At 46.3% G+C, this 13,488-nt stretch overlaps 2 protein-coding genes across 2 annotated transcripts in view; both read right to left on the bottom strand.

Annotated features, from left to right (window-relative positions):
- TP53I3 (tumor protein p53 inducible protein 3) overlaps nt 1-3,624 on the bottom strand; it is a 4,341-nt gene extending 717 nt beyond the window's left edge. Inside the window, exons 1-4 of the mRNA XM_010132107.1 lie at nt 3,486-3,624; nt 2,569-2,836; nt 1,145-1,357; nt 341-537 (exon numbers count right to left, since the gene is read on the bottom strand). Of these exons, the coding sequence (XP_010130409.1) occupies nt 341-537; nt 1,145-1,357; nt 2,569-2,836; nt 3,486-3,623 (816 nt within the window). The 5' untranslated portion in view covers nt 3,624. The remainder of the gene's footprint in view (nt 1-340; nt 538-1,144; nt 1,358-2,568; nt 2,837-3,485) is intronic.
- Nucleotides 3,625-6,931: 3,307 nt separating this feature from the next.
- Nucleotides 6,932-12,513, bottom strand: PFN4 (profilin family, member 4). The gene is made up of 4 exons (XM_010132108.1): nt 12,397-12,513; nt 10,700-10,837; nt 9,596-9,701; nt 6,932-6,960 (listed from the first exon to the last, which is right to left on the bottom strand). The coding sequence occupies exons 1-4, from the start codon at nt 12,511-12,513 to the stop codon at nt 6,932-6,934; spliced, it is 390 nt and encodes a 129-aa protein (XP_010130410.1).
- Between the last annotated feature and the right edge of the window lie 975 nt (nt 12,514-13,488).

A 13,488-nucleotide genomic window follows, 5' to 3' on the forward strand; every position in this document is an offset into this window, starting at 1 on the left:
CAAATAGATCTCAACCCAACCCCCCCCCCCCCCCCCCCTGGCGTGACCAAGTTGCCTGAGTTTTGTTTTTTCTTAGGCCAAATCTTTAGCTAATGGTACTCGCGAAGCACATTAAGAAATCCTGGGCATCGTTCCTCGATTCAGCAGCTGTAAAAGGGAGGCATTTGATAAAAACAGAGAAGGGAAATTGTAACTTCATTTTGCAATGATTTCCCGAGGCATGCAGTTCAGGGCGGTGCTTTTTCAGTAATAATGCGCTAGATTCTGCTCAACGCTGGTGTGAAAAGAAATCTCTCAAAATTATCACTGATTTTAAGATCATGCTGTAGACATCACTTGCCTCCTTGTCTCGTGATCGTAGTAGCGTGGTGTGGATGCTCGCTCTTTTGGAAAGCAGCCTGGCAAGCAAATCTCCATGTACTTCACCTCCACTCAGCAGTCCATAAATAATCCACCGGCCGTCAGTACGCAGACAACTGAGATTCTTCTCCCAGTATGAGCCACCAACACAGTCTAAAATAACATCTACTCCCAAACCTGAAGTAGAAACAGAAAAGATTTCAGCAGTGTAGTCGAGCCACATTAAAGGTAGGAAAAATTCAGGCAAAACTAAAACCTTGTTCTTTATAGGTACAGAATCAATCCTGCAATTTTTACTTAAATTTTTCTAGTGAAATTAGGAGTTGGCACAACGATTTGTAAGGAATTCTAGAATCAGGCTCAAAACCAAAAAATCATTATAGATATCCAGATGCAGACTCTGCCATAAACCATCCCGCATGCTTAGAAAAGCTGACTTTTTCCAACGGTGAGAGAACCAAGTTTTGTGCCTTGCTCAAACACTTCCAAACACAAGTGCAAGGATTTGGCCCCACGGTTTCTTGTGGAGGCAACGATAACACAGGCACAGTATTTATGGCCCAGATGGACACAAAGCCAAAGAGAGTCCACGCAGAAAACCGAGCACAATCAAACTAAGCCAGGAGAGATTCTGGGGCTCACAGGGTGTTGGGTTGTGCTAACGGGGTCATTCTGTCTGCTCCTTCACCCCCTGAGGTGGCAGCTGAAACTGAGTGTATGTGCGTATCCGTCAGGAGATACGCGCTCCTCCTCAGCTGTCACTGGGTCTTTCACATGTTCTTACCTTGGGTGAACGCCAAGACCTTTTCAGAAAAATCTTCAGTCTTGTAGTTGAAGCCCGCAGCTGCTCCGGCATTTGCTGTTGCTTTCAGCTTCTCCTGAGTTCCCGCTGTCGCGATGGGAATAGCTTTTGCCAGTCTCACCAGCTGAATGGCTGCCGTACCAACGCCGCTCGCGCCAGCGTGGATCAGCACTGTTTCGCCCTTCTGTACTTTAGCTGAAGGAGGATGTAAGGGAAATGGTTACCCTTTTGGTACCCCGTTTGGATTAAAACATGATCGGGGGAAAGTGATGAAGAGGAAGCTGAAAGGGATGCCCTTGAATGGGCTTTGTTTATGTCTTTATATCCATAAAAGAAACAAACCCAGAACTAACACAGCTCGCAGTGTACTGACAGGACTTCATTGTACCAACTTCAGTGGCATGACTTTAGCTTTTCCCCATCCAGTTCTGGCCATCTGTGACCAAGCTGCTTCGGCGAGTGCAGTCAGCCCAGGACCATCCACTGCCACCAACAGAAAACACACTCGGAGGATGTTAATGAGAAGTCAGTCGCTCTGCAGTGGTGGAGAAATACCAGAAGCACTGGGTGACCTTAAGGACCAGTTCTACCTTTTGTTTTACCACCTACTGGTTGCCCCAACACATTGCTTTGTGTTCCACTGATTGCTGCTGGGAGTGAGGCACCAAGCAGTCCTGGAGACGTGGTCCTCATTGACTGCAGGCCCCTGGGAAGCAACCGTGCTTGAAGCGCGTAACTTTCCTGTAGTGAGGAAAGATACTTGTTTGTAACTCCTGTTCTTTAGTGGAGCTTTTAGGTGCTACTGCTGAAGAGGGCAGAAGAAGGATATTTGTCAGCTGAGGAAAACCCTGGCACGTGCAAGTGTTAGTGCCTTGGTAGCACATTTTCAAAATGAAAATGAGCTTACGTCTGCTTTAAACCAGATCAGAGGAGATTTTACCTACAACTAGCGTCTCTGTGAAACAAGGTACAAGAAGATGTCTCCTGTAGGTCCACAGGCAGTTAGTGAGAAAGTTCGTGGTATGGTCATGCTTGCAGCAAGGTCAAATATTTAGAAGTAGGATGAATTTTCACTTGTTTGGAGAATATGTAAGTTATTTCAGAGTTTAGACTTAATGGTTCTTGCCATTCGCTGAGAAATAAGAGACAGTAAGGAAAACCGACCATCTGTCCGTACCCTTCCTTGCACATATGCAACAGCAGAGGAAATTGTGACGGGGGAGATGTGGTCAGGATTTCAGGATTTGGGTCTGGCATACTGGATTCTGACCCATGTGAATGGAGCAACAGAGAAAAGATTCTTTGAAGGCAAACAGCATACAGATGGAGGCAACAAACAGAGGATTTCATCACAGAAAGGAAGACAAGCTGTTCTGTGGGACAGATGTGCAAAATACGCCTCTCACCTACAAAATGCAGCAGCTGAAAGGCTGTTAACCAGGCTTCGGGAATGGCTGCAGCCTGAAGAAATGTCATGTCTTTGGGAATGGGCATCAGGAGGCCTTCAGGGACAGTAACATATTCTGCCTGGCCACCTCCAGAGACCAGAGCCATCACTGCATCACCAATCTTCCACTGGCCCTTGCAGCCAGTTCCAAGCTCAGCCACAGTCCCAGCTGCTTCTAAGCCTAAAATTTCACTTGCTCCTTTGGGAGGAGGGTACTTCCCTCTCCTCTAAAAGAAAAGAAAAGAGGGCAGACGTCAGACCCACACATCAGTAAGTGTAATGATCTGCAATATTTCATTCACATGCCTCCAACCTAAATTCCTATTTACTTAATCCTGATTTTGCACTGTGCAAATGTTCCAGTAATCAGAATCCTCAATCCTCCGGCAACACTTCTTGTTTCTTAAGTATGTTTTATTCTTAAAACTCTGTATGCCAATTAAATTTGTTGTTATTTCCCTTTGTACAGGCCAGCCCATGTGGGGAAGGTATTATGGACCCCAGTTGTAGAGCATGTCTTTCAGCTCCAGTTAAACCAGCTCAGACTTAACAATTTGAATGTGATTTTTCCCCACTGGAACTGAGCCAGTGGAACATTTCACATTCATCTCAAATAGCCAGAGAATGGTCTAAGCATCCAGAAAGATTGGAGCTTTGGTTTTATAAGGCGGCTGCCTTTCCATGCCACCCCAGCATTGCAGTGACCCAGATAAAAACATACATCTGCTGAATCAACAGACATCTCTCCTTTCAGCCCTATGAACTCTCCCATCCAAATGCTCACTAGGCCAAATCTCTTTTAGCTCCTGTGATCTGCCATGACTCCATACAGGGACTTGAATAACTGGTGCATAGATCTGCTTAACATTCACATACCTGGAGTAAATCAACCCTATTCAGAGCGCTGGCAGAGACTTTCACAAGAACTTCTCCTTCTCCTGGATGTGGTTTCATCACTTCTTTCACATAGAGATTTTCTGGGCCTCCTGGGCAATCAAAATAGACTGCCAACATTTCCTCTGTGAAAAAAAAAAAACAAACCCAAAAAGGCGGCATGAATGCAAGAAGGCTTATGTGCAGCTGGAACATCTCAGTAATCCGCAACCACAGCTCCACAGGCTCCACTCTGCAGATGGACGTGGTTCGAAGGTAGAAGAGGGGAGGGCTGTCAGAGAAAGCTGACAAGTTGTAATGCAGTGAAATACGTTCACACTGGCACCCAACATACCACTGCAAAAGCCATTGACAAGCCATGATGATCACCTTGCATCAAGCCATAGGCCTTAGCCCAGCACAGAGCTGTGCGTGGATCCAGCAGCACTGAGCACCCACCCACCTTAAACGTGAAATGTAACACACAAATGAAAATAACAACCTTTGCTCTCGGCTTCTTGCATGATTACGGCCCTGGTGCTCAGCTAAAGGACACAGGCCCTTACAATAGTGAACACAAATGGGATTTAAATACCCTCTGCAGAAAGAACCTTATCTGACACATTTGAAATCACACAAGAGCTGCTTTGCAATTCAGCCCATACCTGACAACTTGAAGATACACAAGGGCACAGTGCTGACCTAGTGCAAATGAAAGGTAACAAATGGCTTTAAGAATTCCTATTTATTTTCCTTGCCTCAGCAGGTGATTCCCGTGTGCCTGATGTTCTCTGGTAGAGAGTCTTGCTGGTGCAAGAGTCTTTCCAGTAACTCCTTGCACTGGTTCCTGGGCTCCACAGTTTTTTGGCACCAGCAGCTGTTGAGATGGGCTGAGATGTGAAGCCTCTTCCTGCCTGGCAAAATCAAATCTGGAGCAATCTTCTCTCTGTCCCGTAGGTGCTGGGTGGAAGAAGACACGAAAAAGAGAGAATCATGTGAGGAACAACTGTGCTACTTCCTGAGAGCTGGTACTGTATGGAATACAGGATGGGGGTGCTGCTCAAAGATGTGGGCAGGGTGGGCTGCAAGCCAGAGCCTCTTCAGGTGAACAGCATTGTGTGACAGGCCACCATGCCCTCGGTGAAAACCACTTGCACTGCGATGCCTGCACAGGAGAAGCTGAGTGCATACATAGTTACGTGGTGGGACTGCAAACGTGGAGTAATCAACCTCTTGAAACGCCATGGATGTACATCCCCATAGGGTGGTGCTCTACGGCTATTCTACGGTGAATAAACACTTCCCACTGTGGAAAACGTAACTTAAAGGCTTTTCTTTCAGAAGCTGGCTGTCTCTTTGTGCTTTTCAGCTGAACCGTTTAATCCAGTACCACAAAATGTGTCTGTACTAGCACAAAAGTTTAATGGGGAGCCACCAGATACCACCCTGTAACAGATGCTCCTGCTCTCTTAACTGTGTCCAAATTTAGTTAATTAAAAATAAGATGTAAAAGAAGCTGTCATCCCTTTTCCAACACGGCTGCGTTTTTATAAATGCTTGTCTTTGTAGCTAGAAGCAGATCCACAAAAACATAAAAACAATACAGTGAGGAACCGGGTATCTACAGTGCTTTCAAATCCACGGAAACCCAGAGGAATTGGAAACCAAGTTTCCAAACAGGTGCAACGTCTCCAGACTGTCACACCTGCCAGCAGTGGCCCAAAACAACAATTTCAGGAAGCTATGTGGTTCCCGAGCACAATTTGTTACTCACCGGACGTCCTCCGCCCTGGGAACGAGCCCGGCCTCTCCTCGGGGACAGAGTCCGATCCCAGTTCGCCGTCTCCCAGCCCTGCCCTTGCTGTCAGCCCCTCCCCAGCACGGCAAGGGGCGGAGCAGGGGGAGGTTGCGCTGTGCTCCGGACGGGCAGCCAGGAGCAGAGGCGGAAGTTTTAGTTCATCTCACCGCTCTTTCTAGCCAGAGCCCTGGTTTACTCCACGGGTTGAGGCAGCAATCTAGCTTCCCCCTCGGCACTGAGGTTGAGATCGGCTGGGCCCCCCCGCCACCCGGGGGGGTTGGGGCGTCTAGCCAGAGCCCTGGTTTACTCCACGGGTTGAGGCAGCAATCTAGCTTCCCCCTCGGCACTGAGGTTGAGATCGGCTGCTCCCCCCAGCACACGGGGAGGTTTGGGCTGGTGTCTCTGCTGCGCCTGGGGCGCCGGAGGCGTGCGTGTTTGTGTGGACTCGGGCAGAGCGTGGAACTGCGGCTCTGGTTTCTGAACGAGAGTTTCTGAAGTTGCATTAAGGACACCTGCGCTGTGACAGTCCTTATGCTATATATCCACCTGAGGAGGCTTTACTGTGCTCCGTTTCCCCAAGACAGGAGCGGTCACAGTTCACTGGTCCACGTCCGGCGCATTTCTACCCGATGTTTCAGCCGCCCGACTGCGCCTCTTCGCTGAGCTTTGCTTTTTCCCCAGAGGGAGAAGGATCAGATCACGCTTTCCCCTGTGTCCTAGTCGCCAGCTTTTGAGTTGTCAGGGAATAAAATGGACACTTCAGTGTATTTAGAAATGATAGACCATATGTCTGTCCATGTGTGCAATTCTTCTGTGGATTCTTTTTCTATGGATTTGGAGATCCTTGGATTCAGGCTTTTAATCTCTTTTTTGAAACTAAACCAGTTTAGAATGAAATATAGCTAAAAATTCTCTTGTTCTCATGTGACTCCAAGAGCTGGTAATTTATTTGTTTCTTCAGATGAAAAGATCATGGAGCCGGGTCTTCTGAGACTGCCTTTCACCTGGTGATGAGGCAGCGCCTCAGCTGTCCCCTGTACAGCAACGGGCTCACTCGAATGTGGATTCTTTGATGCCTTATAGTACACACAGTCTGATTCAAGCTTGGTAGTGACATTGTTCCTCCTCCCCAGTCCTTACAGAACTTTGCTATCCACACAATTTAAAATAAATTTCTATAGCAGTCAATTACAATGCAGACTGATGTGTTAAAAACGTGTTTTACTTGTAACATTGAAAGATGTACAGAACAATCTGAAAATCTGTTAATGTAACAATTTCCTTTGTCTCTTGGGTCTGTGATGCTCCACATAGCTTTAATACTGTGAGAGAAGTTTCTTTGCTTAGGAAGAGTAATTTTCCTAACTGGAAACAGGCTAAGAGGCAACATTAGAAAGATTAAGTAGAGCATCTTAAACTAAATCTTGAAGATATTACTTTCAATTCAGTTAAGAAACCTAGCTGCATAGGGCAGTGCTTTATGAGCAGCGAGCCCTCAAGCGTTCCTGAAAACAACAGAAGGAAACTCAGCGGTTGGCATGTTGCAAAGCAGTAGTCTCCTGCTTAAACTGGATAGTGCTTCGAACTTCTGGACTTTATTTCCTCATGAGCAGTCCTTCGGAGGGTGGTGAAGTTCAAGTTTTCTGCTGATTCAGTTACCTTTCTCTCTAAAGTAGTCTGCTACAATAACACAAGGAAATCAATCAATTAATAAATGCATCAACAGTGATAAAAAAATCATATACAGAATTGCTGCAGTGGACATGCTTTTTTCCAGGTTCAAATCCACCTCTGACTATACTCGAAAGAAGACAGCTGTATTTCTAGCTGAAACTTAAAACTGCTAATACCTATATTCAGGAGGTGTTATCTGTTTTAAAGACTAAACATTGAGCACTTTAAATAATTTTCAGAAATCTCTCATAATGTGCAAAGAATTTCAAAATTTTCATTTTCTTCTTGCAAAGAAATCATCCAGAACAGCAAGAATAAACCTCAGAAAATACACATTGCCAAAACCACTGCAAACCTGGCCCTGGAAACACTCAGACCTTGGGCTTTGCTCAGGAACAGGGGCCAGTTACAGACAATGTGACTGTTTGCAAGACAAAATAACTTGTGTGCAGGATTTTGCAAGTTGGCATTTTTTGCACTCTCCCAGCTTTACCCTTTGTGCCTTCCCCCCATGGCAGAGCTGCTATCAACTGTGACGTGGCCCCTGAATTTATCACTGAGCCACTGAACAGACCGGGGGCTAAATAACACAACGGCACCTTTTGGTTCTGCTTGAGCTTCATTTGCAGTACTGCAGGAAAAGCCTGGGATAGAGCTAGTCTGAAGTCAGCTTAAATTATAAAGCACAGTTCTTAGATTTAGTAAGTCTCATTAATGCTGCCCTAGGTGGAGACCGTCCCCTGAAAACACTCCATACCTGGAAGGACTGTTCTGGTTTGGCAATATTTCATACTCATTTTGACCCAGTGATTAAAAACTCCTATTAATGTTACCAGGATGGGAAATGTTTCTGTTCCACAGTTCATAGCCCAGCACACAAATGTCACCCCAAATACCTATCAATGTGACTTGATGTGCTGGCCATACATGTCGGTGACAAAGCTGTAGAATACCTCATCTCTAACAAAGCCATCACAGCTGCCGAACAGGACAGGCATGAGGCAGGATCATGTCTGGAGCACAAGAAAATTGAGGCCCTCTTGGCAGTGCAGTGCTGGTACAACGGGTTTGTGCTCAACCTGCTCTGAGACACTGACAAAAACAATGGCCAAGAACAAAAGAAAGCAGAACATAACGTAAAGGTTGCTCTGATAGTTGAGGCTGAAATGAACACAGGAAAGATCCCCAAAACACGAGCAGCCCACTCCCCTCTTCTCCTGGCCTCTCTGCAGCCAGATGGGTCCTGGTTAAACGCTGCGCAGGGGATGTGAAGTGTGAAGGAGCCGAGAGGCCGCAGTGGAGGCCTGTCTCTGCCAGCCTGGCACCAAGCACAGATCCAGCGGCCAGAACCAGGCTTCTGAGGGCCCAGGAGGCAACATTGTTCCAACATCTGCATTATAGACACTAAAATCTTGTTCTTGATTGTAGCTTTTTGAATTGTAAAAGCCCTTTGAACAAGGTCTGATGAAAAAATTGTCTTAAAGCTCATTCCAGATGAAACAAAACACATGCCCCAAAACACAAATGCATTCCACTTACTTTCAGGCACCTAAATGAGGAATAAAAGCTAGGAGCATGGTGGGCTTACAGTTTCATTCCTTTTCATTCAAAAGAGCTCAACATATCCATAGATTAAGTTTAAACTTACTGCTCTACAAAATATTCCTTAGAAATACCTTTGAAATTCCTTAGACATTCCTTAGAATTACCCCTACAGTGAAAATCAAGGCTGTTCTGGGAATCTGCTCTTATGCATTTTATCCATTTGGATGATGCCATAAACTGATTGTATCCTTGATACAGAATCAGCCACACATTCCATCAATGAGATGTGTCACTCTGTTATTTACCTCCCAGACCAAGGCCAATGATGAAGAGTCTTTAATCCTTGGCAGCACCTCACACAAAGGTAAAACTACATCCGAGATGCAGTTAGGATTCCACGGCTGCTCTGCAGAAGGTTGGGTTTTGCAGTACTCCCAAATGGGGAACAAAGAGTGAGATGTTAACATCGAGTCTTTAAAACACTAAGCTCAAGAGAGATGATCTTAAGAGGACTCACACAAAGGAAACTCAAGCAGGAGAGGGAAGGAAACAGGCCCTTTTGTTAGAGAAGAGATGCTTTGCTACTGCGAGACAAGCAAACTGGCTTCAAGGTGTCTCAAGATTCACATGTAGGAAAAGCGACTCCAGCTTTCTCTAAAGACTAGACCTTGTCGAGAAAGTTTAAAAACCTTACAGAACTCATGTGGCTTTGAAGGAGTGGACCAGGAAGCAGAGTATCAAAGCTGATGCTCTCAAAAGTGTGCTTAAGACCTTGGCATTAGATGTAGGAGATCAAGAAAATGTGTCCGTCATGTCCCATTTTGTGGTAGGGTAAACTAACAGAAAACTTGTGCCAGAATGGCCAGGGAAGGAGAGTTCTGCAACCTGTTCCTACCCGTAGAGGCTTTGGAGCACAGTGGGATGAGATGTCAGGAGCGGGTTTAGCTGTTGAGCAATATCCTACGTCTGTATTCAGTTTCCCGGATTTTTCAGGGTTTGGTAGCTCACTGGATTAATTGCTGATGCTGTTTGCAAGGGCAGAGCTGATCAGTGAGGCGCCACCATGCAGGCACACAAATACAGGTATTTCACTTACCTAGTTTCTCCACAGCTTCCACGCACACACTGGGATACATGCCCACTCTGTAAGTAGCAACCAGGATGAAGGTCTTTGTCTTCACAACTACCAGGCCTCCATCTGGCTGGATAACACAGAAAATTGCTGTAAGGTCACAAGGTTCTAAAAAAATATCTAGGTATACATATTGCTTCACAATTTGGGCCAGTTACAGGCGTTTTCTTTGTCAATGTATCTGTTTTCTTGGGGGAGGAAAGGCAAATACTATCTTAAAGTCTAGGCCAGATGTGGGCAGTGACAGGGCGTGTTCTGAAGACTACTGGCTACCGCAGGTCCCCCAAATGCTTTATCGTGCTGCCCGTTCTCGCTTCCAACTGATCCACGTCTTATTGCACAGCATGTTGAAGAAGCGCTATCCTGGTGCTCAGTGTCATATGCAAAAGCACTGATAATGTAAATAAACCAGGATTTACGTGAAAACATGCCCAGTGTCTTACGACCCCTGTCCCCAAACTCTGCCTCATGGGTCTGTAACAAGGAGTGGAAAAAGACATCGCGACATCATACTGTGTTTTTCTGAAACAGGAACCAATTCAAGAGCTGTTCAGCCTGTTCTGCAGGTTCCTTAGCTCATTTCAGGATGGATTTACTGGGGAGGGGAAGAATTAAAAAGACTCCAGTAACAACCAGTGGGATATATTTACTTTGGAATGTGTGACTGGGCAGTAGTAAAAAAATCCCGACATCCCGAGCATGCTTGCACACTGCCGCGTCCTCAGTTTCCAGTTCGGAATTTCCTAGGTGAATTACTGAGGCTGGAGACCCACAAGGTGAGTAAGATGTCAAACAAAGCCCTGCTCACCTCACCCAGGTCTTGTCTCTTCTCTCCCCCCACCCAGTTTCCTGCTACTTTACTCTGGCCCTGGGCTTGCCAGGCCCTCCTATTACCTGATTAATTAATGAGGCAAGAAACCAACCTGGGAATTGGAAAGGGGAAGGGGAAGGGGAAAGGGGAAAGGGGAAAGGGGAAAGGGGAGAGGGAAGCATGTGAGGGCTTTCTGCTTGTGTTATGGTAGGAAGTCTCCAGGTTTCTCAGGACAGCCACAGCTCTTGCCATCGTACATTTTTAAGGTAGATAGAATTCTCATCCGCACGGACACATTTGTAGTACTTCTGCTTGAAGTAGAGTCCTTCCCTTCTAACGTGCAGTAAGTCCTTGTAGAACGCGTAGATAAGGTTTAAAGCATTCTCTGGTGGCACCTGTGTTAGTACAACACAGTGTTATGGACCGAACACGCACCTCTTCGCGATGATAAAACACTTTCCACTCTCCCACTGTCTTTGATAGCTCACTTAAAATTACAGTGTAAAAATGCATAATACTGGCTTTGAAACGAGACCTGTAATCTACTATATTTTCAGTCTCTTTTGAAGCAATCTGCTCAGTGATTACTCTCTGTGTAGTCCCATTACCCAGTGACACTCCTCTAGGTGGGCAACATGCCCTGTAGCGACAGACCCTTCTGTTTGTTAGAGACAGCAGGAGGTAGGACGCAGCCTCCCCAGGCTTGTGCAGACCTCACCTGAAGAAGCCAATTTCAAATATTCTTTGTGCACCCTTTACCAGTTCCAGGAGATAAGCTCATCCTGCATCAGCGGAGCCGTGCACACAAATCGCACGTCTATTCATGTCAATGAGCTCTTGGGCTCAGCGTGTGCGTAACTGGGTCACTGGTTTGGCAGATTTGTATTCAGCTGGTTGGATGAGATGATCCCATGATCTCTCTGGCCCGAAATTCTTCCACGTCAGTGTAGCTGGTGACAATTTACACCGACTGAGGACTTACTTTGCTTTGGACCTCAGCATGTAACCTGCCTTGCTGGAGAGCGGGCAGGCTGTCATCTCTAAAAGCTGTGCTTTATATTAAAGATCATTTACATATTAAAGGTCATTTACATATGAAAGGTGATGTCTCTATTACCTAGTGGTCTGACGATTCTCCCTGCTGAGATTTTACCCCCATGGTAAAATGGGGGATGGGACTATCTTAACCGGAGCTTTATCTTCTGAGCGTCCCAAGGGTAGCAATGTGTGCCCTGGTATCGTGGGGGTTGGGAGAGGACGTACCTTCCAACGACGCACGGATGACTGTGGTGTGGGGAGCATTTCTGAACTGCTAGGGAGTTCACGGACAGCGTCAGGGAGTGCCCGTTAGCCTTGTCATACAACACGATAGGAACAGCAGTGCTACTGTTCTGCTCTGTTTATCAGCAGACGGATGGGGAAAACAGACCCGCTGCATCTATACCGGCACATTTCAGACGCCAGGGAGCAGCTCTGAGTACTGTCACAACGGTCCCAGTTCAGTTTTGGCCTGGGCCAGCCAACACTGTCCCAAACAATTTCCAGGCTCAGTCTGCAAAATTAGAATGGCCCCAGACTGCTCTCCACAGGCAACCTGGTGCCGCCGCTCTGCTTGGGCAGGGAACGATACACAGCAGCTCTCAGTGCCAGAGGATGGACCTACATACACCTGCTTCACTGAGCGCAAAGTGGTTAAAAAGGACGCCTTGAAAATGCCAGTTAAAGGGCATCCTTCTTCCAGAAACCAAAGATGGGAAATCAGCAACTGACCCAGCCAGCTGGCCCCTCCACACAGCAGCCGGGCTGTGCCCGTGGGACATGGGCTCCCGGGTCGAATGGGGCGAGTGTATTTAGTAGAGTGCAGCGCTCCCTGCTGCGATCGCTACTTTGTGCTCGGGATTCCTGAAGCTTCTGCCTCAGCTGCTACTTCCCAGGAAGCTCTTTGATCTCTTACGTTAAAGCCAAAGGTTGATGCACAGACTTTTCTTTCTTTTATGTCGATGACAGCAGCGTTTTCCACATGCTTTGTTCTGGTAAGACTGTCATGCAGCAAAGCCTGCAGTTGGTTCATTTTCCTTCTGTTTTGCAAAAAGAAATAGATGTGTAAATGTTCATTCCCCTTCTCTTTTATATTGGAAACCAAGTGGTTCTTCCAAGTGGAGTTTGGGGCTTTCAGCAGAAGTAATGCTGAAAGGAGGAGCAAAATAACAAAATAAAAATCAAAAAAACAAGAGAGTAGCAGAAGAATCCAGCAGGCAGACAGTCACCTTTATCAGAACAACCATAAAACTCCAGTTATATTTTTGTAGTGTATTTCTGGGTTCTTTTTTTCCTGACATTTAACTATTTTCCTCTCACTGAGGAAATAATCCAGAGTGAAAACACTAAGAAATTAGACAAAACTTGGTACAACCAACAGATCAGAGCAGAATTTGGGGTGTGGGGAGGGGGCATTGGTTTCTGGGCCAGGCTTGGCCCAAAGCAAAAACTATTTTCTTTTTAAGTGGTCAGCACTAACATGGTTATTGTTAGACCTCTGGGTCAGTGCGACACTACTGCTGTGCTGCTTGGGAACAAACCTGACGTTTCTCTCAGGCGATGGTACCCCAGGCTGTCTGCATCAGCAGCAACAAGAGCAGCTGGATGCTGATTAAATCTCCAGAGAATTACCAAGAGGCATCTTGCTGACTTCAGTCCTGGCTGGTTGCTAGGTGCTGGCAAGACCTGCAGACCGATGGTTGGTTGTGCCCTTGTGCTCAAATCATTAGTATCAAAGTAGTAATTTTTATCTCCGGAGTACAGCCATATTGTATATCAGATTTAAGCCTCAGTTTGAGCTTCATGAAGTCAGTACTACATGATAATATACACTATCTTGTCACAGAATTTAGTGAACTAACACTGGAAAAACCTTGTACCTTTATTGCCACGTAACCGACATGGGTAGATTTGACATGCGGGTATTGGGAATGACGTTAATACTGCGATCGAATAGCGCTATCTGGGCCATCAGGCAGCGTAGCAGCCAGCCTGTCACAGGGACACC

The sequence above is a fragment of the Buceros rhinoceros genome, unplaced genomic scaffold (genome assembly GCF_000710305.1).
Source record: "Buceros rhinoceros silvestris isolate BGI_N320 unplaced genomic scaffold, ASM71030v1 scaffold21192, whole genome shotgun sequence".
NCBI lineage: Eukaryota > Metazoa > Chordata > Aves > Bucerotiformes > Bucerotidae > Buceros > Buceros rhinoceros.